The sequence below is a fragment of the Rhinolophus ferrumequinum genome, chromosome 14 (assembly GCF_004115265.2).
Source record: "Rhinolophus ferrumequinum isolate MPI-CBG mRhiFer1 chromosome 14, mRhiFer1_v1.p, whole genome shotgun sequence".
In the NCBI taxonomy this organism is placed as follows: Eukaryota; Metazoa; Chordata; class Mammalia; order Chiroptera; family Rhinolophidae; genus Rhinolophus; species Rhinolophus ferrumequinum.
The window spans coordinates 65,820,405-65,846,483 of NC_046297.1; the positions used below are offsets into that span (position 1 = coordinate 65,820,405).

At 43.1% G+C, this 26,079-nt stretch overlaps 2 protein-coding genes across 4 annotated transcripts in view; one reads left to right on the forward strand and one right to left on the reverse strand.

Moving 5' to 3' along the window:
• Window positions 1-26,079, reverse strand: part of ADCY8 (adenylate cyclase 8) — a 176,507-nt gene that overhangs the window by 83,456 nt on the left and 66,972 nt on the right. For all 3 annotated transcript variants that reach the window (XM_033126471.1, XM_033126474.1, XM_033126473.1), the window contains exons 5-6: window positions 20,154-20,281; window positions 5,315-5,473 (exon numbers count right to left, since the gene is read on the reverse strand). In XM_033126471.1, the coding sequence (XP_032982362.1) occupies window positions 5,315-5,473; window positions 20,154-20,281 (287 nt within the window). The remainder of the gene's footprint in view (window positions 1-5,314; window positions 5,474-20,153; window positions 20,282-26,079) is intronic.
• LOC117033943 (peptidyl-prolyl cis-trans isomerase FKBP3-like) lies at window positions 12,483-13,284 on the forward strand. Its single transcript, XM_033126475.1, has one exon. It carries the CDS (start codon window positions 12,507-12,509, stop codon window positions 13,179-13,181), a length of 675 nt encoding a protein of 224 aa, XP_032982366.1. The 5' UTR covers window positions 12,483-12,506; the 3' UTR covers window positions 13,182-13,284.

The following is a 26,079-nucleotide window of genomic DNA, read 5'->3' on the forward strand; positions in this document are numbered from 1 at the left end:
CAACGGTCTACCTCAGTCACATGACTTCTGGTCATGTATGTGGTCTGAGCAGACATGCCTGGTGGTTATCAGCCTGGGCTCTGACCACACTGCTGGGATGCCAACCCTAGCTCTGCCACTTGTTAGCTGAGAAATCTTGAGCAAGCTCCTTAACCTTTCTCTGAGTCCATTTTCTCATCCATAAAAACGGGAAAAGCAAGAGTACCCATTTCTTAGGGTCACAGTGGTATCATAAGGGTTGCACTGCATAAGGTAGTCAAAAACAGTGCAGGCACACTGCATGTATTATAAAAGCAAATGCTTAAACATTAGGAGTATTCCAAAAAGTGACACTGTGAGCGTACTGTTGCTGTTTCTTCCACGCCTCCTCGAGGTTCATAGGAGGCAGGCTAAGTTCTGAGCAAGGTCTCTAGGGCCTCCACTCTCCGGGCCCCGTCTTGGAAGCTCATTTTCTGACATTCCTCTACTACAGTACCCTATCGTCTCTCCAGCTCAGTATGTCATTGGTATTTCTTCAAATTCAAGGTGTTCCTTTATGCCTACTAAACTCAGAACAAGACTTTTCCTCTGCCTGGAATGCTCTGCCTGTGTTGTCTCTGTGACAATTTCCTACTCCCTGATTCAGCTCTGAAGGCATTTCCTTAGTGCTTCTTTGAACGAATGAATGGACGAACGAACGAACGAATATTTTGCGTGGCTTTGTGATTTGAGAAGTAATATACCCAAGGAAACACTGAGTGTCTTTACAGTGGCATTTCCAAATGCATTGTGCTTTTAGTACTCTCTCTACTTGCCCTTCTTACCCATTTGGGTAAATTCCTGCTTGTAGACAGAATAGCTCACTGCAAAGGACATGTAAAAAAAAAACCAAATCAAACCAAAAAACTACAAATAATGCATTCCTGACCATTTAAGGCGCATTCTCCACATTTGCCAAATTACTATGCTTGTATATAGTCACTGATATCAAGGTGAGATAGTAGAAATAAAAGCACGTGAAATGTAAACCTCTTCCTTGAGAAATGTGCTGAATCAGCACAAAATATCCTCATGATGAATTTTGTTAACACATCGGAAATCAGCAGTGTTGACTTAGGAAAACAGGAAAGTCATTTGCTCTCCCATTAAATGGATGTCCCAGTCTTCTGTCTTGGATCAAGTTCAGAGCTAGGTGCCAGGAAGTTGTCTGTTTCTCTCAGGCCAAGTGAAACTCCTGGAAGGGCTTCGTAAAGTCTAATGCCTGATTTTCTTTTAAAACATTTAAGTTACATATCAACCCCATTTGGTATTTTCTCTGGCTTCTACATTTTATTATTCTGCCTCAGTGCGCATGGGGACTAATATTTGCCTATACTAAACAAATATTATGTTTCCCACAGTGAAAGATATCCCCGCCTTCACTTGTTACTGATTCTTCAGCTGAAGTTCTCCTCAATTTAAGCTTAAATATTTTAATAGAAACTGGGGTTTAGATGTTCCTTTCCGTCTTTACTACTACGTCAAGCTTTGCAGTAAGGAATTGGCAGATGAAACTCTGGTGATTACATTTCCATCTACAGGAAATGAATCCGGCAGTGTTCTTGTCTGTTGAATGTCAGGTAAACCTGACATTTCCTGATAATTTTAAATGCCAGGATATAGTGCTATATAATAATAATAGTGATGATACCAAACAAGATCTAATAATTTGGTAGCACTATTTTGCATAAATGTTATCTCGGAGCCAAAGGTATTACTATAGGACTGGCTCCACGAATCATCGCACGTAATTCCTATTTTTCCAACAACTCTAGGTGATAGGCATCCCTCCTGTCCGACCCCCACCCCATGTTACAGAGAGGGACACTCCCTTGGAGACAATGATTAAATAACTGGCCCAAAGTTGTGTCCATGGTAGGTGGCAGTGCTGGGATGACGCAAGGACTTAAGTTCCAACGTCCTTCTAAGACCTTATATCTGTATCATATGGTAAATACTGCAAACACAGCCACAATTATGACGGAGAGGACCAAAAAAAGCCTATACACATTTTAAGAAAGGAAAAAAAACTATTCACATTATAATACTCAATATATATCAATAACAAAAGATGCATACAAGTCACGTTTGACTTCTGCAATGACAAGGGTGCTCAAAGTGGTTTCCATCAGCGCCCAGACACTTCTGATGACAGCAAACTACTGCTTGAGCAACGTTGACCAAAGTGTCCACTTGTGTACATGTTTTTGGCACCTCCAGTATTTACTGAGCACAGGCCAGAGGACTTTATGTGCATTATCTCACTGAACAAAAGCTCAAGAACGGCGGTCCTCAAAGGGTGGTACCAAGGCCAACAGCATCAGCATCACTTGGGCACTTGTGAGAAAGATGTAATCTCTGTCCCACTCTACACATAATGATCAGAACCCCTGAGGCTGGGGCCCAGCCACCTCTGGTTTAACAACCCCCAGGTGATTCAGACGCTGAGGCTGAGAATCCCTGCTCTAGGGATCCAAGGCTCAAGGCAGTTCAGGAATTTGTTTGAGGCTATATGGCTGGTGTCTGTGCAGAGAAAGGATTGTAATCCAATTCTCCGTGACTCCAGGGTCCAGACTTTCAACCACTGTGCCATGGAGTTGTACGACTCCCTCCCTCCCTTCCTTCCTTCCTTCCTTCCCTTTTTCCATGTGCCGTGCATCGTGCTGAGCTCTGGGGACACAGTGAGGGCCTGGAAATTCATAATAAAAGGACAACCCTGAGCAAACTGAACTGATAAATTAACAATGGGAGACGGCAGTGAGGCACTTAATAGCGCTGTTTATGTGACATATTTAACTTCTTTGAGCCTCAGTTTTCTTATTAAAACAAGGAAGGTAATATTTACTATGTGAGGTGCTGTAAGATCAAACGATGTGACGTATTAATGATATTTAACAGACTGCGTAGTACTTAGTAGGCACTTATTACATGTTTAGAATTGGGGGCTAACTCACTCGTTGGAAGGAAAAGTACGCTGAGTTCATTTGTTATATGTATTGATTGCTAGGAAGGAAAAATAACCAGACATCTAAAAAGCGAAAGAATATAAACCCAAACAATCTCAGACCACGGAGGGTTCGGACTTGGTATGACTATATTTCTGCATGTTGGCTCATCCCACGCCTAAGCAGACTGGATATTGTACAGAAGACTAAGAACTTTCTAAACACTATCTCATTTGAAACCAACTTGTTATGGTTCGTAATGCTGTTAGCCCAATTTTAAAGTGAAGAAACTGGGCAGGGGGATTTAGAAACATGCCTTCTCATAACTGGTAAGCAGTAAATCCGCCGCTCAAACCCACACTGTAAGATTTCAATTGGGTCCCTTTGTGTGTCCTCGTGTGATCAAGAACATTGCTAAGCCGGCTTTCAGATCCACACCCTCCATGCCCCTCCATGCTGTGTGCTATGGTTTGAGGACATGCGTAATTCTCCGTTCAGTGACACTTTTAAGACAGGCTTGGGTCCATAGATAAACCCGCAATCTGGTCTGCTTGAATGCAGCAGGCAGTTACTTGTAGAATTTAAGGATGTAAGAAGCCCCGCCCTGACACGTCACACGTACCTTAGTTCTAAATCGTCATGGCAAACAGTGGTGACAGCCTGATGACAGTGACGGGTCCCTTATAAGGATGGTGACTGACATGGAGATACCAGCATACAGTTTACAAAATGATCCCTCCTCATTGCTCTAGATCATTTTCAGATGAAATCTGTACAGGGAATTACGCCCATTTGGCAGATGCGAACACAATCTCTCATGGAAAAGGGACAGAAAACCACAAGGAATCGTATCATAAATATTACCATCTCTCTTTCTGTAGTGAGGAAAGTGGGGCTCGGAGAAGTTAAGTACTGGCCTGAGATCACACAGAGAGGGCCATGAGAGCCAAGTTCCTGCTAAAATCACATGCCAGGTTCTGTACCTGTTTTACACGACTTGCTGAAGATAACAGAGCTTAGTGTGGAGCAGAGTGGAAATCCTAGTTTCTCTGATTCCACCTCCTGTGGCTTATTACCAATGATAGCAGGTTATCCTATATTACATATAATTAGCAAGGGATGATAGCAGATACCGGAGAACTTGAACTTCAAAGGCAGGGCTGGGGGAGGGAGGCAAGGCATATATATAAATGTTCTATCTTACCTTTCTGTCTGTCTGTCTTTTATCATCTCTCAGAGAGGGAGGCTGTGGCAAGTCAGTATCACTCACTGGTTCACATATACCTAAGATCTTATTAGGCCCAATCTGTGTAAACAGAATCTTAACATTATTTTTCAGTGTTCAATGAGCCTTTCCAGGTCTTTAATGCCTTTGGGAATTCTGTATCCACCGATCTTGCAAGCCGCATGTGGAGAGCTGAGTTTTCAAGGTGTTAGGTCAGTAGGTCTTCATATTGGCTGCCCATGAGAATTGCTTTGAGAACTTAAAATAGATTCTGCTTTAAATGAATTGGCATGAGACAACAGTATTTTTAAAATGCTCCTCTGTTGATTCTGATGTGAGGTCAAGTCTAAGAACCAATGCTATGCAGGTTTGGGTCCTGACACCTGAGTGTCATCCCACCATCTCCGTTGCCTGTGGTGAATTTCACTAGACTTTTGGAGTCAATATTTGTATGACATTTTCTTGTTCTGTTTCCTCCCAAATAATTGCTTCTTAGATCTATCCCCCGAATTCTACACACAGAAAACCCACTCTCACAAAGTGAGCAAATGACAAGGGTTAAGAAAGAGAGGGCTTGGGGTGGTAGGATGGCTCAGTTGGTTAGAGCGTGAGCTCTGAACAACAGGGTTGTTGGTTCGATTCCCACATGGGCCAGTGAGCTGCACCCTCCACAATTAGAGTAAAGACAACGAGCTGCCGCTGAGCTTCTGGAGGGGCGGCCGGATGGCTCAGTTGGTTAGAGCACTACCGTGTTTCCCCGAAAATAAGCCCTAGCATGATTTTTCAGGATGACATCCCCTGAACAAAAGCCCTAATGTGTCTTTTGGAGCAAACATTAATGTAAGACCCGGTCTTATTTTCGGGGAAACACAGTAGCTCTCAACCACAAGGTTGCCGGTTCAATTCCTGCATGGGATGGTGGGCTGCGTTCACTGCAACTAATGATTGAAAAAACAGCGACTGGACTTGGAGCCGAGCTGTGCCCTCCACAACTAGATTGAAGGACAATGACTTGGAGCTGATGGGCCCTGGAGAAACACACTGTTCCCCAATATTCCCCAATAAAAAGAAAAAAAAGAACTTTGAAAAAAAAAAGAAAGAAAGAGAGGGCTTAACTCTGGCTTACCCAGGGATTCCTCCAGATTCAAGTTTGTTCGCAATGTCCACATCCCAAGACCAGACATCAAACTGCCACTTCCGAAGGCCCAACACACCGCACAGCACTGAGCCTGAGTGGATTCCAATTCGCATGTCAACGTCATGTTTCGTCCTTGACCGCACGTACCTGTTGACGTAGGTGAACGGAGAGACACACACGTAAGGCCAGAGTGGGTACCCTTGGCCTTGGTGGCAGCCCCAGTTTTGCCTACTCCATAAGTTCAACTCCTGCCTAATTATATGCCACCTCTTACGTGAAGCCTTCTTGGATTTCCTGATAACTGGAAGGATTCCCTTTCTCCTCCAAACTCCCCTAGCCTTTTATCTGAACTTTGAGGGGCCCTTATCACCTTTCTCCCCAAATCTGCTCATCCTATATAACTTGTCTCAACGAATAGCACCAACATCTTTCTCTACCCACTACTACCCAAATCTGGGATAGATTACAGATTCTGTACTTTATCACACATTTCATTTCCAACCTAAGTATTTAATTTTTACTCTGTTTCCTTCTCTCCATTCCTCTCTCCAGCACTCTAGTTCAGGCCACCCTCATGCTTCCGTCTGGTGTCCCCGCCTCGCCTTCCAGCCCATCTTCTACACAATTACCACAAACACAATGTGACCTTGTCACTCCATCATTCCTTGTTTCACACTCTTTCCTGGCCTGCTCCTTAAAGCAGTGGTCTCTGGGGCAGAGTGCTCACATCTCAGGGCTGAGCCAGGTCATCCACTGGGAGGCGGGAAGACAACGTTACAACTTCTGTTCATAGCTTTTGTTTTATATCTTGAAAAAGCTTTACCAACATTTGATATATGGGTTGAGCTTAGTGTCTCCAGGGTCCGTGTAGAGCCGTCCTCTGACTGTGAGCATGGAGGAGGCATCTTAAGAAGTGAGGAGAATTTCTACCATTGAGGGCTTCCTCTAGGCAAACACATTCCTTCTTCATTTTCAGAGTATTTCAAACAATTTTAGTTCATGAGTTAAATGACCTCATTTATGTAGAAAGAAATTCAACTGGTGGAATATAATACTTTGAAATATAACTAGAAAAATCTTTGTTGCCACACAGAAATTCAATGGTCATTGCATTTCAAAATACTTAAAAGAGTTGTCAAAATTAAAGATGATTTATCCATTTTTCTTTGACAAAAAAGCAAGCGTTCCAAATTTGCTGCCTTTTCTGTGATAACAGGTTGCCATTAATATACTCTCTAGCAAATATTTGGAAAAAAACTAAACTTGCTTACTTTGTTTATCCAAACTAAAGATAACAATTTTAAGAAGTGGGAAAGTAATGGCTTTTCATAAAAAACATTTATGCTCTGAAGAGAGAATTTTGAAAATGTTTTCATCTTTTTGGGAACTAGGTTGTCAAACATGAGTTATGTCATCTATCAAAATTTCCAGAGCTGCAAATTTACTACTATGTCTTCAGATCTTCCAAATGAAGAGTTTGAACCTATTTGTTAAAAACACAAACATTCTATTGTCCTCTGATGAGCTTGCAAGAATAACTCACAGACATCAAAGAAGAAGAAAATTTATGACGACTTAAACAGAAGTTTGACATAAATGATTGAGAAATCACAGTCAAGGGTGCAAATGCTACCCCAGAATCTGCCTGTGTTTCTAAGATATGTATTTCGCTCTGATGGCCATTAGATCCAGGTATAGAAATAAGCTGAATTTGGAACCGAACCTTTGTATTATTGTAACGCAAACTATTAAGATTTTTAAAAAAGAATCAATTATATTCAAACCACTGCTTTCACTAAAAAACAGTGAGAGCAGAAAAATTTTTATATTATAATTAAATAAAGATATTTATAAGTATTATTTATTTCATCACTGCCCTTTAAAATCCATATTGCATGTGTGTCTTACACATGTTTTAAAATGTGTGAATGTAATAGAATAGATTATAAATACAGTTGATAAATTATTCTAATAATTATTGTAATCAGTTTTGATAAAGCCGGAGTATCAAAATATTCAGAAACCACTGGCTCACAAGATAAAATGGAAAATTGCTGGTCTGGAACACAAAATCCTGCAATTAGTAGTCTCATTTCTCATGCACACATTAGACTCCAGCCACACGAAGTATAAGTTGTTGCTGGAACTCCGTGCTCTTCTCCACCTGCTGGGCCCATGATATTCCCTCAGCCTGGAATGTCCGTTCCCTCATTTAATGGAAGTCTGGATTATATGCTTTTCCCAGTATCCCTATTGCATCCCACATGAACAATAACTGGGGTACTGTATTGTAATTGTCTGTCTCCCCTACTGGACTCTAAACTAGATGAGGGTAGAGACTTTGCACGACTCATTGTCATGTACCTTTCTTAACACTGTACTGTATCTGGCACTTGGCCAACACTGAATAAATATTCACTGAACGGAAGGATGGATGAATGAATGGATGGGTGCCCTTCCATTCCACATCATTCAGGTTGCCACATTACCTAAGCTCTTTGATAAAGAGTCTAATTTCCTTGAAGGCAACGTTTCTTTCTGAGCAATCCTTGTATCTCTCACAGCCTGGGGCATTGTGCCTTGCGTATAGCTACGTTTGAAAACATGACTCCGCTTCTATCGAAAGAATAAATGAAGGAATGATTCCACATACAACACTAAGTCTTTGTATTCTCTGTTCCTAAGAAGCTGCGAGATCATACAAAGTTATTTAAACAAGAAAGCAAAGTTGAAGTGAGAATATAGAGATATTGAAATAAATGAGTGAGAATATAGAAATATTGAAGTAAATGAGATTTAGGAAGGAAGCAATAGACATTAGAAAGAATGCTTATCTATGACCCTGAACGCATCTGATCTTGGAAGTTAAGCAGGGTCGGGCCTGGTTAGTACTTCGATGAGAGAAAGAATGATTGTAGCTAAAGGGTGCCACCATCTTGTCCCTGGGGACGATTTGAGTTTCCTGGCCATTGTTTTAACTTTAAATTAAAAACTACATAGTACGTTTCATCCACTGATGATGAAAAGAGTAGAGGTCATTTGAAAAAAAATTTAACACGGCAAGAGGAGAAAAGCACCGAGCGCTTGAGGGGACCATTTCAGTTTCTGATACATGTTCCCGTCAAGCTTCTGGGAGGCAGGTCACAGGCGGTTGTCACCTGTGTTGTCCACCAGCTGTACCTTGTGCTACAATACCCACGAACATGGTAGAATTGCACTTTCCTGTATATTTCACATTGTTTTGGGCCAATAAAATGTGAACAGAAGTGATATGGGTCATTTCTGAGCCAAAGCTTTAAAAATCTGATCCACCACCCCCCCTTCTTTGTTTTCTTCCTTCTGTGTCCACTGTCAGTCACGGACACTTGGTGATGGAGCCTTCTGAACCTGGACTCTTAAATAAGGTGATGTATGGTGGTACTCTGCCACTCCCCCAACTCTCCCATAATGGACAGGAAATGAGAGTGAAAAAGAAATCTTTGCTGTGGTAAGCCCCTGAGATTTGGGGGGGATGTTTGTTACTTCAGCACAACCAGGACTATCCTGACTGATACAGTCACTTGTCCCAATCTACACTCTTCTCGTTACATGTGAGCCATGATAACACTATCATGGGGTTAATCTGGACTCTCATGCCTGGCTACCTGAGTTGTACACCTTTCTCTACCCCTTACTAGCTGCACGACCTCGGGTAACTTACTTAACTTCTATCTATAAAATGGGAATAATGAGAGCATTGTCAGGATTAGGTGAATAAACACATGTGGAGAGTTGAGAATAGCGTCTGGGATATACTAAGTACCGCTTGCTTGCTTATCATGTATGAGGGAACTGCAGCCCAAGGAAGTACAAGGATTTTGTTGTGGTCACATAGCTTATGAACAGGATTCCAGGACTAAACTGGCGCGGTTGTGTTTTTAAACCTCGTGCTCTTTGCAACAGGGGTACTGTATGTGGCATGTGATCCTTGGCACAAAGCTTGCTATGACCTTGAGTTCCACAGTTGTAAAAGAAAGCTCTAGCTGACTGCTTCACTCACCGAGCCTCCGTGAGCCCCCAAGGAGCTAACGGATGTGAAAGGGCTTTGCCAACTAATTGTGAAGGACTATGACACAGCACACCGTGCTAATGCCATTAGGTAATTAACATTGCACGGGGAACGCTCTGGGACATCTGAATGGAAACGCGACTCTAGTTTTTTCTTCTTCTACAAAACAAAAATCAGAAGAGGAAGACAAAATTTCTTTATGGTACCTTTTTCTTTCTTTTTTGTTACGTCTGGGATTTGCCTTAAATTAAAGATAGGAATAAAACTGCGTAATGAACAATTTACGGACACTGACCCTCTCTGGAGAGCCTACCTGGTGGTTACATGGAAACACAAACACACACCATGTGTTTCAGGATCAGTTCTCGAGGGGAGGACCTTGGGGCATTTTTGAGGCGAAAATGGAGAGAATTCTGTTGGGTTACAAATCATGTTTAGTTCTTCCAAAACAAAACCCAGGGATGCTTGCTGTGCCTTATCAGCCACAAAGAAAGAGAAGATAGGTATAGATCCTCTGCATTATAAACATCTGCACTTTCTCTTTCTTCTCCAAACTCTGAGCTTCCGGAGGGCAGGGGAACTACCTTTCATTGCCACGTGCCCAGCACTGAGCACAGCACTTAGCACAGAGGTATAGTCAGTACTCACAGTATTTACTGAATTAATGGACAAAGCTGAAAGGCTTTCTTGCTTTGCAGTCCCATGTTGTCCCAAGTTACTGCCCAGAGTCCCAGGGGAACCACAGAGGTGCCTCTGGACCTGCCACTTGGGGAGGGGGTGACCCTTCACATCTTCCCACTCAAACAAAGCACCTTTGCTCTCCTCTGTTTTCCATGGTGGGCTTCCAGCTAAGATTTCTTTTAAATAAAGAATCCACTTAATAAAAATTACTATTTTTTTTGCAGCTCTATATCAAGCTGGGGACCAATACTACAAAAACTAGCCAGCAGAAGATTGAAGATGTTATTTCTTTTAATGGAACTGTTAAAGAGGAATACTTGGTACGTGGCAAAAGATGGAAGATCCTTAGAATTTTTCTTTCAATTGAAATGCTTCAAATGGTTCTTCTTCTAACCAATTAATCTGTAGAAGGTGCTGGAGGAATGACAGGAAGCATAAGCTAGTAGCCACCATCAATCAGTAGATTAGACTTTGCCCACTGTTAAATAAATTGATGCATAAGGGACAACTTTCACAGAGGAGCATTTAGTACACCCAACTCCTCAGTTTTGGGGGCAGAGATCGGAGCTCTAATGCTGGATGTCCCACTTGCTGGCTGTGGGAGCTGGAGCCAATGACACACAGACCTCTTTCCCCTCCATGCAATGACAGATATCAGCTGCTCAGTGCAAATCCCTCGCCGCCACCAAGGGGCAGAGTCTGCATTAAAGCAAACTTTGATGTGCAGTTGGGTTTCTCCACTTACTGGCTGTGGGCATTGCACTGGACTAATTACATCAATTGTGAGTCCCAGTTTCCCCAGGTGTAATGGGAAAGAGAACCAGTCCTCTGCACGGTTGTTAGGATGTTTTATAAAACCATGTATATAAAGCACTTAACCTGGTGCAATTTTAACACTCAAAAATAGTCGCTACTACTAATTTTTGTTAGCAATACCAACTTATAATTACACAACATTTACACAACAATTACACAGGTTGAATCACGCTACACTTTCCTAATAAAACCGTGCCTCATTCACTCTATATACATCGAAAGAGCTTCGACCAACCCATTTCATACACCAACTGGGCAGTTTCTAGACATAAATTGGTATAAAAAGGATGCACTCATTTATAATGTAATGAGAACTGATCGGTCTTCAGCAACTTGGAAGACACAGTGACTTTGAACATTCTGGGAAAAAAGCAAGCAAAGGAGTTAGTTATGGAAGACAGCTATGGCTCCTGTAAAGGGTGTTCTGTGCAGGCATCAAATCTTACCTTCACAACAACCTGTGTATGATTACTAGCACCATTTTAAGAATGGGGAAACTGAGTCCTAAAACGTTCCTTTCTTTAGGGCACACAGCTCTAGGTAGGACAGCTGGAATGTTACCCGAGGTGTGTGAGTCTAACCCCACTTGTTCATTTCTACTGCCCTACCTGGCTTCTTTTCCAAAAGAAGCCATGCTCAAAGGTACATGGACCAATGGAGTTTGATCTGGCTCGGCCCAAAAGGTGGGTGACATAGTCTCTACCAAAGAATTCCCCAAATCAGCAGACTGATAATGAGCTCCTTGCTATAGATTCCATTGTTCACTGTGGGTAACTCAGGGGTGACTCATTGTAGTGGTGGGGGCTGGCAGGAAAGTAGCTACGGAGCCCAACTTCATCTTCAACTGTGATCCATTCTACAGCCTCTACTGGACTTCAGCGTCAGACTGCCTTCCAAAACATGGGGTCCATCTGTTTCTTAAGAACTTTGAAAGCTGCCATGTCTTATTCTAGCATGGACATTGCAATTTCACAGAGTGCTTCATTTTGACGCCCACAGCGATTCTGAGAGGTAGATACCTATAAGAATTATAAATGTCCATTTTACAGATGAGAGAACTGAGGCTCCAAGAGAATTAAGTATATCTACTTCCTCTTCTGTGTCAGGCCTTTCATCTTCATGATCTTTCATCCTCACAACCGCCCTATGCTATATATATAGTTTGCTCATTCATTCATTCATTCTACAAATGTCTCTTGAAGACCTCTGCAGATACAAGCAGTGAACCAAATCAACAAATCAGACAACCAGTTCCTTACGCATGGAGCTTACATGAGGGAGGATGCTTTATCCCCATTTTTACAGCTAAGAAAGCTGGAGCAGAGAGACATTCAATCACTTGCTCAAGGTCAGAAGGTAATGGGATGCGAATGGCCCTCACGATGTCAGACTCCACGCTGAGCGCCCCTTCACAGGTGGCTGCTGGTTGCACCCCTTCAGGATTACTCCTGTTTGGGGTAATGGGAAGCCCTACTGTAGCATTCCTGTTCAAAAACAGGGTGGACCTAGGTGAGAGAAAGTGAGAGAATAGATCCAGACACCCATTTTCCATCACAAAACTTTGTCCTTCTCTCTTTCCGTAAAAATAGATTTTTAAAAAACGGAGGTTGAGTAAAGCAGAGGCAGCGGGGGAAGATGGCAGCTGCCGTTCCACAGCGGGCCTGGACCGTGGAGCAGCTGCGCAGCGAACAGCTACCCAAGAAGGACATTATCAAGTTTCTACAGGACCACGGTTCAGATTCGTTTCTTGCAGAACATAAGTTATTAGGAAACATTAAAAATGTGGCCAAGACAGCTAACAAGGACCATTTGGTTACAGCCTATAACCATCTTTTTGAAAGTAAGCGTTTCAAGGGTACTGAAAGTATAAGTAAAGTGTCCGAGCAGGTGAAAAATGTGAAGCTTAATGAAGATAAACCCAAAGAAACCAAGTCTGAAGAGACTCTGGATGAGGGTCCCCCAAAATACACAAAATCTGTTCTTAAAAAAGGGGATAAAACCAACTACCCCAAAAAGGGAGATGTTGTTCACTGCTGGTATACAGGAACACTACAGGATGGAACTGTTTTTGATACCAATATTCAAACGAGTTCAAAGAAGAAGAAAAATGCCAAGCCTTTAAGTTTTAAAGTTGGAATAGGCAAAGTTATCAGAGGATGGGATGAAGCACTCTTGACAATAAGTAAAGGAGAAAAGGCTCGACTAGAGATTGAACCAGAATGGGCTTATGGAAAGAAAGGACAGCCTGATGCCAAAATTCCACCAAATGCAAAACTCATTTTTGAAGTGGAATTAGTGGATATTGATTGAAATAGCAATGCTTCAGATTTAAAGACATCAGCAATGGCCTTGAAGAAGCTTATGTAAATAATTACACCTGGTTACTATTGTAAGGGAAAAGTCAACTGAAAAATTCAAGAAGTTAAGTTAGAACTTGTTTACTTGATCTCCCAACTTTTAAAAAATGTAATCCGTTATAAATCCCTGAAGTTCAAAATATTTTACTACAGGTGTATAAAATACTGGTTAAGGAGAACTCATTTTCCTTTTACCTCATGTTGTAAACTAAAAGGCTCAATAAAAATTTACCCAGCACCTTGAAAAAAAAAACCAAAAAAAAAAAAACGGAGGTTGTCCTAAATGATGCGTGTGTACGTGTGTGTGCAGTCTGTAATGCACACTCCTTTAAACTCACGTTTCCTTATGCCGTTGAATATTAATGTAAACTATGACGCTTAACGGTTCCCATTTTCCTATTTTTTAGTATGCCAAAACTCATCTCATCATTTCCCTGCCTCTGGACATTCACAGAGTCCGCCGAACATGGCTCAGGGCCACTGCCACTTACAAGCTCTGCATCAGAAGTTATTTATCCTACCAGAGCCTCAGGTTTCTCCTCTGAAAATTGGAGGAAGTAATAGTAGTTTTCTCACACGGTTGTTGTCAGTACTATTAGGTGAAGTGCACCAGGGGGATTATTTAGCATAGCATCTGGTACAAGGCGAACATTCAGTCAATGTTAGCGTCATAAATTATTATTGCTAGATATAGTCAACCTTCACCATTGTAAATAATTTTGCAAAAAAGGAATCCTTGGCCATGAACTGAAGACTGCTGTAATTGCTGCATCTTTAAGAGGAGTGTGGCCTTATGGGTTTAGTGAATGGCATTTCAGAACAAAGTGAGAAAGGGGGTTTTAGAGGGAGGGAGGGAGGGAGGGAGGGAGAGAGAGAGAGAGAGAGAGAGAGAGAGAGAAATATAGGAGGGAGAGAAGAAGGGAAGGAGCAAGTAATGGAGGGGAAAAGGGGAGAGATGGAAAGAAAGAGTGAAAAGGACATATAAGTAAGAGAGAGAAAGAAAAATGAAGGGATACCAAGAGGCACGCAGGGAACTTGACTATTCTTGCCTCAAGGGAGGGAAACAAAATAACTCCTGTTTTTCACTCCTTGTCCTGCCATGTTGCTTGGCAGGACAACCTGCCACAAGGATTAAGACCTTTGCTCCAGTTAGCCATTGGGGACAAGCCAGTTGCTGCTTGGCATTCTGGTGTTATTCTATGACTTTTCAGCGACTCCACTGAAAAGATCAGGCTCTGCCATTTTCATTAAGATTCATCAAGGAAGCTGTTTGCAGATCATTAACAAAGATGTTGCATATAATGGCGCCCACCATCAAATTTGGTGTCTTCTCAGCTATCAATCCTCGCCCAAATAAACCCAGGGCATGTGAAGACGAGCCACCTGGAGCCACTTTCAATCTACTTAATGGAACTATTACCTGAGCTTATTTTAATTAATTTAATTCTATGAACAGGCATGCATGAGATGGTATTAAATGCTTCATTAAAAATAAAGTTGGTGGGAGACGAGGGTAAGGGGGATCAAATATATGGTGATGGAAGGAGAACTGAGTCCGGGTGGTGAACACACAATGGGATTTATAGATGATGTAATACAGAATTGTACACCTGAAATCTATGTAATTTTACTAGCAATTGTCACCCCAATAAATTAAAAAAAAAAATAAATAAAGTTACATTCAATTACTTTTTTTTTTCTTTCTGCCATTCATCTAGTAAACAGCATGTTTTTCTAGAATCCAGTATTGTTTTTGATGAAGTAAATTTACCCTGAGGTTTGACTAAGGCTTACTGTCTTGTTCTTCTCAGATGCTGCCTGACTTTTCTCCCCTCTCGGTATCCGGTTCTGTTAACTTGTTAGGGATGGATGTGAGATCTCCTAAGTTGTACATTGACCCTTTGGGTAGTGATGGCAGATTTCAGGCATCAGAAGCGATTGCAGAAATCTGGAGTTGGAAGGCGGGACGGCATAAGGGTTAAGACCAGCGGCTTTGGAGTCAGATGGTTCTCGACTGGTGCCCTTGTTGTGGCACCGAGTGGTTGTGTGAGCTTGTGCAATCACGCAAACTCGGTCAGCTCCAGCTGGCTAATTGGTAAAGTAGGAGCCCACTTCCGGAGCGTCAATGATTTGGGCTGCATCGTACCATGCACTGGTGGCTTATGGCTGACACCGTCCTGATTGGTTGCTCCAAACGATTCTGAGTAGTCAGTGCCGAACATACTTGTTGTTCAGTATTTTGCCCTCCCCCCTGCCTGCCTCCTAGTACTGTTATAACTTATCTCAGTGCTTAGCATTTAGTAGGTGTTCAATAAACCCTAGCAAGTATCATTATTTTACTAGAGTAGAATAGAAGCCATAAGAAAGGAAGAGGTTTCTGTAACTTGAGTCAGCTTTTCCTGCATCCAAACTCAGCTCTAATTGTGGAGATTCTATTAAAGAACATGCACGCTATCAACTTGAATTTTCAAAAGAACACTCTGAAGTTGGGAATCTCATGATCCCCATGTCACAGAAGAGGCTACGCAGGCTCTGAGAAATTAAGTCAGATTCGTCCACAGCCACTCGCCTAATAACGGGAAGAGGCAGGAACCAGACTTGGTCTGCTGACTGCAGGTTTCACTCAGCACATTCCCCATAAGTTACCTTGTGATGCAACCGTTACTCTTTCAGGAACCATTATCATGATCAGCAACAAACTCTGTCTTTAATAAAGTGGAATCCTGCTCAAAATTCCTGGAGTACTGTTAATTGATAAATTAAGTTTACTGTAATGATACAGATTCGATTTAATTTAAATTTCTATGTTATACCTTGTCCCTTCTGGGGACTTTCAGGATCTCAGCGTTGAAGTATTATCACTCTGTCTCCAGGTGACTGGATGACAGGAAGCAGAGACCAAGGAGAAGGAAACTAACTGGGAGATATTTTTGTAACAGTCCAGGGAAGAGAAGTAAGGATGTGAAATAGAGCAGTAGCTGTGAAATGGTTTGCCTCTCTCTTGTACTTCTACTTGTCTTGCCTCTCGCTCACTTGCGAAGCCTGCGATGCTCGAACTAGAAACAGATAATCTCGGCTTTTCCTGCTGTTGGCACCCTGTCCCCACTTGTGTGTGACTGACGGAGAATCTCTATCACATATCTGGACTGGTTAGTGTAAAAGGCATGATTTTTGAGTGTTGTTTGCTGTTTGTGCAAGAATTATAATCTCACCCAAACAAGGCAACTATTGGATCTAGCGAGCCAAGCTCTAGATGCCGTCTCGCCATTGGAGAACCAGCTTCTTCTCACTGCCCTTCTGCACTCTGTGGACTGTTGTTGTGACTCTAACTCTGAGGAACTGCCACAAAGAAGGACAAGGAAAGACCTTGACAAGTTGGGGACAGTGACTCCAAAAGGAATCCATCTCTGATGATAAATATACAGGGTGGCCATCTACTCTGGGGGCTCCAGTCAATAAATGGTTATTGACGTTCTACTACAACACATGCAATATAATGTTATGTGTGGTTCCAGGCTTTATGGCTTCTACGGAGTTTTCCGGTTAGAACAAGTTTGGAGCTGAATGTGTGGGGCTGAATAAAAATTTGCATCTTGTGTAAATGATAATTGGCTAAGATTGTTCATTTTTTGATAGAGCTATGTGAATGGGATTCTCTTCCACACACATTCAGGTGCAAATATCGTCTGTCACTCAGGCCTCAGAGTACAATGCTTGACAGGCAGAGTGGAAACTCTAGAACTGCAACCAAGGCGTGCCTAAATCCGGAGCTCTTGTCTATTCCTCTGCACTATGTGTGTTGTTAACTCGGAGAATTAATGCTGGACCTCAAGTCACCTACATGACAATCAAGGAGCTGTTTGAGTATTAATAGACTCTGACTCATACAGCTAAAAATATAGCCTACTGAATTGTCTTATTCTAAAGGAGTAAAAGCAGCACTTAATAAACTAACAAAAGGAAGCCCTTGAGTCATTTCAACCTACCCAGATCTCACCCTAACTGTCCCGCTCCAGAACTCCAGACAGGAAACCTTAAATGGGATAAAATGGTCAGGCGGGATAAGGTCCTTTCCAAAAAGATAAATGACGTGTCTTAAAGAATTCTGATAACCACTGGTCATTTCTTCTGCAATGCAATCTCTGCAGGATATCTTTTGCTTAAACTTAAGATACAAAGACCCACAGATGAATGAATAAGAAGATGTAGCATATACATATATACATATATATATATATATCTCAAATCATATATTATATATAATATATAATGGGATATATTATTTTATTCAGCCTTCAAAAAGAAGGAAATACTGGCATTTGCAACATGGATGAAACTGGAGGGCATTATGCTAAGGGAAATAAGCCAGACAGAGAAAGACGAATACTGTTTGGTGTCATTTACATGTGGCATCTTTTTTCAAAAAGTTGCACTCCCAGAAACAGAGAGAAGAAAGGAGGTTGACAGGGGCAGGGGGTGGAGTCAATGGGGAGATGGTGGTCAAAGGGTATATACTTTTAGTCGTCAGATGAGTAAGTTCTGAGGATCTAATGCACAGCACGCTGACTATAGTTAATAATGCTGTATTGTATACTTGAAATTTGCTAAGAGAAAAAGACAGGTAACTATGTGAACTAATGGATGTATTAATTAACTTGATTGTGATAATCATTTTATAATGTCTACGTATACCAAATCAACATATAGGCACTTTGAACATATACAATTTTGTCAGTTATACCTCAATAAAAAAACACAACTAAAATTAAAAAATAAATTTAAAAGAAGGTCTATGGAAATGTAGCTACTTAACCTGATTTTTACGAGGCTGACAAATCACCGATTTTTTAGAACTGGCAGAGACTTCAGAGCTGGTCTGGCCCAATTTCCTCATCTGTCAGACAACAACTCCAAATGATCTATCTCCCTAATGGACACCATGGCCACCGAGCGGCCACCCTGAGGTGACCTGTTTCTCGCTGTATTTCCAGAGCTTAGCACAATGACTGACACATGGTAGAGCTCAACAAATGATTTCTTGGCTGACCTACTGATTGACTGACAGAATGAGGGTCACACACCCAATTAGCTGTAGAGCTGGTACAAGATCTCAGGTCCTCTGGGATTACTGCCTCCCTTGAAACCAGTCACAATGTTGTCACAATTCCGCCTCGTTTTCAGGGCAGAACTCTCAAGCGTCCACATTAACAGTGAAGAAGCATCTCCAGCCTTTTCCATCTACTGAAGGCTGACCAAAAGGGAACTGTGTGTCAGAACTCGGGGGCCCCTCTCCATGGTCCCTAGAGGAGGGGACTTCTGCCTCTCAGTTAAAGGGGGCAACAGCAGAGTGGACACGTCCTATCTCTTTCTCTACCTGACTACTTGATCTTAAGGATGGTGAAAGGTTGGATTTTCATCATACACCTCATAGCAAAGCACCGTGCTGCCTTGATCAGGCCCAGGTCACGGCCTGGTCCCAGAGGTGGGACCCTGAGGGCTGCCAGGGTGGCATATCTGCCCACCAGGAGTGTGGCTTCAGGCTCAGTCTTGAAATGACCAGTGTCACATCAATGGAGCAGGATCATATTTCTGTGTTCTCTTCTTAATTAGGGGCTTACACCAGCTTTCTCGTTGTCCAAAGACCTCTGCCTGAAACCTGAATGAAGTCAGGCATCTGTCACCAGGTAGGAGGGATCAGGAACACAGTTACGGCCACCACCAGGCTCTTGAAAGGGAGGCTTCAATTCCTTAGATCCCGCCTGTCCATTCCAGGCTTGGTCTTGGGAACCAGCAGGCCAGCTGAGCCTGCATTGAGGGTCGGGGGGTGGCAGTGCCAGGGTTGTTGTCCTTGCTGATCTTTAATCCCGACTGACACACCCTAGGATGCCACACACACCTACTGGACCATGCAACCCAGGTTCGAGTTAACAGGCAGAGTCTCTGGTCTGTTTCTGGCAAGACTCTTCTTCCCTTAGAAGATGCAGGCGTGAGCCACAGAGAAGATCTCTGCCCACGAATCCTGTCTTTGCTGGGGGAGGATGCGATGTTGGAGGCTCTGCAACCATTTTGGAAAATCGAGGGGAGCTCTGAACACACTGAGCGTCTGTGCCAAAGCCATAAATAGTTTAGTTCCAAAGTCCTCAACCTCAGTAAGTCCTTCCTCCCTTGATTAAGCCTCTATTTGTCAGATACGCTGACCAAAGGCAAAAGCACTTGTCACACACCCATGAAGCCAACCCCGGTGGTGGCCCTTTAAGGATTCCCAGTTGGCCTTAGGATAGGGTGCCACGCCCTACTGGCTGAGAAGGTCCCGCAGGCCTGGCTATTCCCAGTCTGCGTCTGTCTGCCACCACCCTTTCCACCCCAGGCTTCACCAGCAGCCTGATTTCTGCACACACCCATCCTGTCTTCCATGCTCTCCGTCCACCTCCAGGATCTGGATAATATCTACTCACTTTTCAAAACACAGCTTAGACATCTCTACTCTGGAAAGCCTTCTCCAGCACCCAGGATTGCATTACCTGTTCCTTGTCTATTTCCCGCAAGTTCCCTGAATTTGATTCATCACAGAGCTTACTGTACCACGTTGAAAAGGCCCGTGCGCTCCTCTCTCCCACAGCACCGGAACCACCCTGGAGATAAGCACTACACTCTCACCTTGTTCCTTGCTCTACCCCCACAAGGATGTTGGAAATACAAATCTGTCGCACAAATAACTGAATGTGAGGCATAACTAGAATATAGGGGAGCTAGCGGGTTCATCGGCTCCTCTGGGAGAACTGCCGGGCATGCGTATTGGTGAAATCAGTCAAAGGGCTTCACCTGTCAACATACACATGATTTACGACAAAGGACAGAGGAGGTGGTTTGTCTTTCCCATCGTGCACATTGCAGGCTGGGCATTACGGAGGAGACCCCGAATTACCTGATGGTTTTGATCATGCTGAGGCCCATTTCAACACAGCAGTGGGCGTGGTCCTGGCGGGGCTCAGGGAGGCCGGAAACGCAGTAGTAGCAGTCCCCCAGGATTTTGATACGGAGACAGTGATGCTCCTGAAAGGAACAGGATGGGAGAGGAAAGGACTGAGTTAGCAGACAGCTCAGTGCTTCCGAAAGGCTTGGAAAAGAGGGCAGTGGGGTCAGGCGGTCTGCACCTGGGGGTCGGGAGCACCCACCTTTGAAATGAGCCTCTATTGTCTTCCTAGGAAATTAGGGGGTACCCTGAGTAGGGGTTGGAAGAGCTCAGAGGTGGAATCATGGAAAAACACTGGGTTTGGAGCTCAACAGATACAGGGTCATATGCCAGCTCTGCCATGTCCTTGCTTTCTGATCTGAACACCCATCCCATGGATAGGCCTGGCGAAGAGTGGGCACTCGGCCTGCGTGTCCCCAGGAGCTCTGCCCCCAGCGGTGTCTTTCTTCTCAGGACATGCCTCTGAACTAGCAGCTTTAAGCAGTCTTTAGTTCAACAATAAGGACTTGAAGTATAAATCATTCCTACTATTTCAGCTCTATTTTAGGGTATTGGCCCCTCAAGGATGGGGGCAGACTATGTCTTACACACCCTTTTGTTCATTTATTTATTGATATGCTTGTTCATCAAAAGAAAAACATCAATTGTGCATCTATGACAAGGCAGGCACTGTCCCTGACACGAAGATGCCTAATTTTAACCACTGTGATGCACGATACACTAAACAGCGTTAACCCTCACAGCCGCCTTAAGACGTAGGCACCAGTTACATCCTCACTGCACAGGTGAGAAACAGGACACCGAGGCTTGGTCGATTCACAATCTTGAGGACACGAGTCTTCCAAAGTTCCAAAGAGCACCAAGCACCAAGGGAAAGGTGCATACTCAGTAGTAAGTGGGACGAGGCTGAATGTTGCAGGTTTTAGAGGCAAGACAACGTAAGGCAGTTGTAGCAGAGGGGCCAAGAGCACCGGCCCAGGAGTCACACTGCCCTGGATCAAATCCCGGACACCTGACATCTTTCCTGTGTGTCTTTGCTTAAATCATTTAACCTCTGAGCCTCAGTTGCCTCATCTGTAAAATGGGGGCAAGAACAGGGCCTGTCTCATTGCGATTGTGAGGCTTAACTAAGATGATGCGTGTGGAGACTTAGCACGAGGCCCAGCAGATGGGGCATGAAATTAACATTGCGCGTCTCTATGACAATGACTTGGAGTCTTCACATCTCCAGTCCTAGTTCTTCACATTTCTATCCACGCTCACGGGCAGATGACATTCCCTTTTGGTTTTATTAGATAGATGGGTGGGACCGAACGACCTCTGAGATGCCTTCCAGACCTGAAGCCCGAGGAGCCTATGGGTCTGTGGCTTTGTGGGTGAGGGGCCCTTCTTGGGCGAGCAGAGTTCAGGGGCAGGAGGAGGGGAGTTGCAGACAGAAAGGTGACTGAGATGCCACCAGCACAGTGGACGCCCTTGTATTGCCAATCTCTAAAGCACCATGCTGGTTTCCTAATCTCGTCAGGAGTCAGCCCATTACGTGTGGGTAGCAAATGAATGAAATCACTCTCCCAGTAAAAAACAAATATCAGACAAAGAAAAGAGAAAGAGAACTGGCTCTGGTACTTCCACGTCTGGGTCAGATCGCCAGGGCCTTGCCAACCTTCCCAAATGGGCACAGATGCCATCTTTAGAACTCGAACAGCATGCATTGTCTTCCCAGGATTATTTTCAGGAGCTTGTGGTTCTGTCTACTGGAGGCTTCAATGCATCTAATTTTACAAGAGAGCAGCTGAAGAGTTCTGGTCCATCAGGGAAGCTCAACACCTTCAGCTGCTTCTTCTAAGACCTCTAGCGTGTTACGGCTAGAATGGAACTGGAGAGCACCGCAGGTCCACAGGTCTTAGCAGTTTCCAGATTCGTGGAGGCCACGGGACAGTTATAAGACACCAGAGGGCCCGAGGAGGCACGGCTAGGGTTCAATTTTATATTTTGCCAAGGAAATATGAAAACTCCATCAACAAATAGCTACCATCTACCATCTCTATCACTTCATAAAAGAAAAAGCATTTTCAACACCAAAAACGTAAAAAGACATATTCCTACAATAAGGGAAAGTTCTTTGCACTAAACAAAATTAACATTACAAACACTCGCTACACGGCTGTATTATGTGTGTATATATAATGTATTCGTATCTGTATCTGACACCTGAACAATGTGGGGTTAGGGACGCCAATGCCCCACACAGTTGAAAATCCACGTATAACTTTTGATTCCCCCAAAACTTAACTACCTAGAATACTCCTTCGGTAACTGCAGGGGATTGGTTCCAGGATCCCCCCCAGACACCAAAATCTGCAAATCCTCAAGTCCCTTATATAAAATTGTGTAGAACAATGCATACATTCGACCCTCTACATTCATATTCTTTCATATATATGTATATATATATCCATGTATGTATATATATAGATATATAGACAAAAGAAAGGCCTGTGTTTTTACCTGTCAAGTTCTGTCTATTTGCATACGTATTTTTCTGATCAATTCCTGCGGTGACTTGACAGTAACAGCCAAGCAACTTCTTTTCACCAGGAATTGCTTTGCAAAGTTCAGATTAAGGAAGCCAGGTTGCTTTGAAAAATGGTATTAAATAAGAAAAATAAAGTAGGGCGAGGATCTTCTTGCAAATTTTATTGAGTTAGTCTTAATATAATCGTTTTCCTTCCATCTTGATGGCTTTGATCTGATAAAAATCTTGGGAAAAAGCCAGAGAATTTATGAAAGCATAATGTCGGTAAAATTTAGGAGATATATGTGCCAAATTATCAAAGATGGTTACATCATTGCGAAGGGGTGGGATTACAGGGATGTATACTTTACATATTATCTATATCTTTGATGCTTGCATTTTACATAATGCACAAGCATTGTTTTGTAATCGGAAAAAAATCAATAAAAAATGAAAAAAGACTCTCAGGACGAAAACATTAGTGCCATTTATGCACTTTAAAAAGTTGTATTAGAAAACATGACCATTTTTATAGCATTTTATCGAATTGCAATTACAGAACTAACACATGTATATGTTGTTCTAGCAGAAATGAAACTGTAAGTAGGTCCACGTGGGTAGCGCCTCCTCAGGCATATCACACACTGGAGCCTGGTCTCCTGTTCCTTCTGCTTTACATTCACATATACAATTATTTACACGTTTCTATATATGATAGTTTTCCATGCTCTTTAGTCATAAATTTATCATGTCATGTTTATAGATTTGACACATGCGTTTTTTTCATGCAACAACATATCTTAAAATTCTTTCTATGTCAATACAGAAACAGTGCTCCCATTCTTTTTAATCTATTGATTCGCTTTCCATTCTATTGGATTTGTTCTTTAGAACAATCAGTTAGGTTCTTCCAGTCTTGTCAGTGATTTAAAAACAAGATTTAAGACGTAAGGAGGTCAATTGTGTAACAGTAAATGTGTTCTTTGTTTTACAAGTTTAATGCCTTCTTCATAATACACATATTCTTCCTTCCTAATTTGGATGGGGGATGGACAGAGAGGAACTACTTTATTTTTTTTAAAAATCGGAGACCAAAAGTCACTAAAGTTTGCAAAGGCACTATGAAGGGTCAAAAACACACTATTCTGAGCCGACCGAACCACAGGGCACCGACAAATTCAATCACACTGAGAGGCTCTTTACTAGAAGGCTTTGAAGTTTTCACTGCATTTTAATAATGCAGTGAATAAATGGGTGTAGTGCATGACATTTACATGGAAGGTGGTTTCTCTCTGATGTGCCACATAATGAAAAGCGAAAGCAAAGAATCGTGGTAAAGCAATAGAGATCATTATAAACGTACAGAATTTTGGTGCTAAAAGATGCTAAAAGGGGCAATTTCAACCCCTTTTACATAGAAGTATTTTCTGGGACTCCAAGAAGTGACTTGCTTAAGATTGGGGGCCAAAACATTTAAAGTAGGGTTTTTTTTTTTTCCTTTTTAATTCTAAGGTGAGTTGAATTGTTTTCACTGCAGAGTGTCTCAAAATTTTCCACTGAGGTCCCCTAGAGCACTACATACGGATGCGTCCAAGGTGAGATTCAGGCAAGGGGGGAGACTGGGAGTTACTGAGAGCTAATGGGTACTGAGTACTTATTCTGAGCCAGCCTCGGTGTGAAGAGACACCTCACATGTGTTGTTTCATTTGTCCTTCATCACACTTCTGATAGGAAACTCAGATTCAGGGGATTTGAACAAAGTACATTCAAGTCCAGCCCATCCATGAAGTACCCTGAAGACAGCCCTTCAAGCTCCCCATCATGAGAAGCAACACATCTCTGACGTCTTGAGTTCTATCTCCTAAGATGCCTGCTGCATTGCTTAGTGGTCCAGAGTGAGCACCTGGCCTCAGGCGGCCTGAATCACAGATGCGCCACCTACCGGTGATTCTGGACAGATGATTTTACTTCTTCGAGCCTCAGTCACTCATTCTGCAAAATGGGAACAGTAAAGAAGCCCCCCTCCCCTTTTGAAGGTTTGTTGTGAGAATTAAATTAGGTAAGACAGCGAAAACACTCATAACAGCACATAATATACTCCAGGCAATTTATGAATGCTTAATCTTCTTATAGAAATGAAGAATAATTTTACTCCATCATATATCTGTGTGTAATTTGATATTCATTTTTTTCTTTAAAATCGTTCACTGAGACTCATACCCCAGAAGGTGGATGACAGCATCTTGCACCCACTGGGGGTCAATGGGCCACGTACACCCATCTCGCTCCCTGTCCCCTATCATGTGTATGGTAACCAGGGTGAAAAGCTCGGGCTAGAGGACAAAGTCCACATTCCTTAAAATGTCACACCAGGCCCTCCAAGACTTGTTTCTGCTTTCCTCTTCAAGCTTATTTCTCACCACAGTCTCCCATGCCCTTTACGCTCCAGCAACTGTGAACTTCTCATAGTTCCCCAAACCAGCCGCCCAAGTTCACATTTTTCACACTTCCCTGCCTTTCTTTACCCCATGGCTCCACCTAGAAGGCACTGCCTTGTCTAATCTGATGCCAGGAAAGCTCCTGTGCTTCCCTGAGACCCAGCCTGCGTCCGGCCTCTTCTCTGGATGCTGCAGATCACCACACCTCCCCCCCCCAGGTCCGCCGAGCACCTGCCTGCTCCTCCTTTTGTCCACCAGGACCTCTGGGCCTCTTACTGCTCGCACTGCACTGTCCTGCAATATTACGGACTTGTCTTTCTCCCTTACCAGACTCTGTGTTCCCTGAGGGCTGGGACAGTCTTGCACAGGACCGGACACATGGGGCATCGCCAACACATGCTGTTTGAACAACTGGGATTAAATGTTACTTAGCAAGCCTTTCCCTGGGTCAGGGGGGTTTACTGCGACAGTAAGAATTGACCTTGGTCACATCTGTTCTCACCGGAGAGCCATTTGAGTCCATCTTAGTGTCTTTGAGCAGAAATATTCAAAACATGAAGTAGAATAACTGTGTAACTGGCACTAACCACCACTGATGCAACAAGAACCAGAAATGGTATACGTGCCTCCCCAGCTCTTCAGGTAAACCCAACTCCTCTCTTAGGGGAGATCTCAGTCTCCCCCTCCGCCTCTGCCCACGTCAGGCTCCTATTTACTAGCTGTCCAGTAACTACACATTACGATGCAGGTTCTTTGGCAGGTCCTTGCCTGTCCGTCTAACACATCTCCACACTCGCTACCTTGGACTTTTCCATCCAGCAACACTAAATCTCTTCGAGTTTCTCCATTCCTCTCCATCAAACGACCTTCCTTGCCTTCTTCACCTCGCTAACTGGTATATCATTTATATGCAAAAAATTTACCCTTT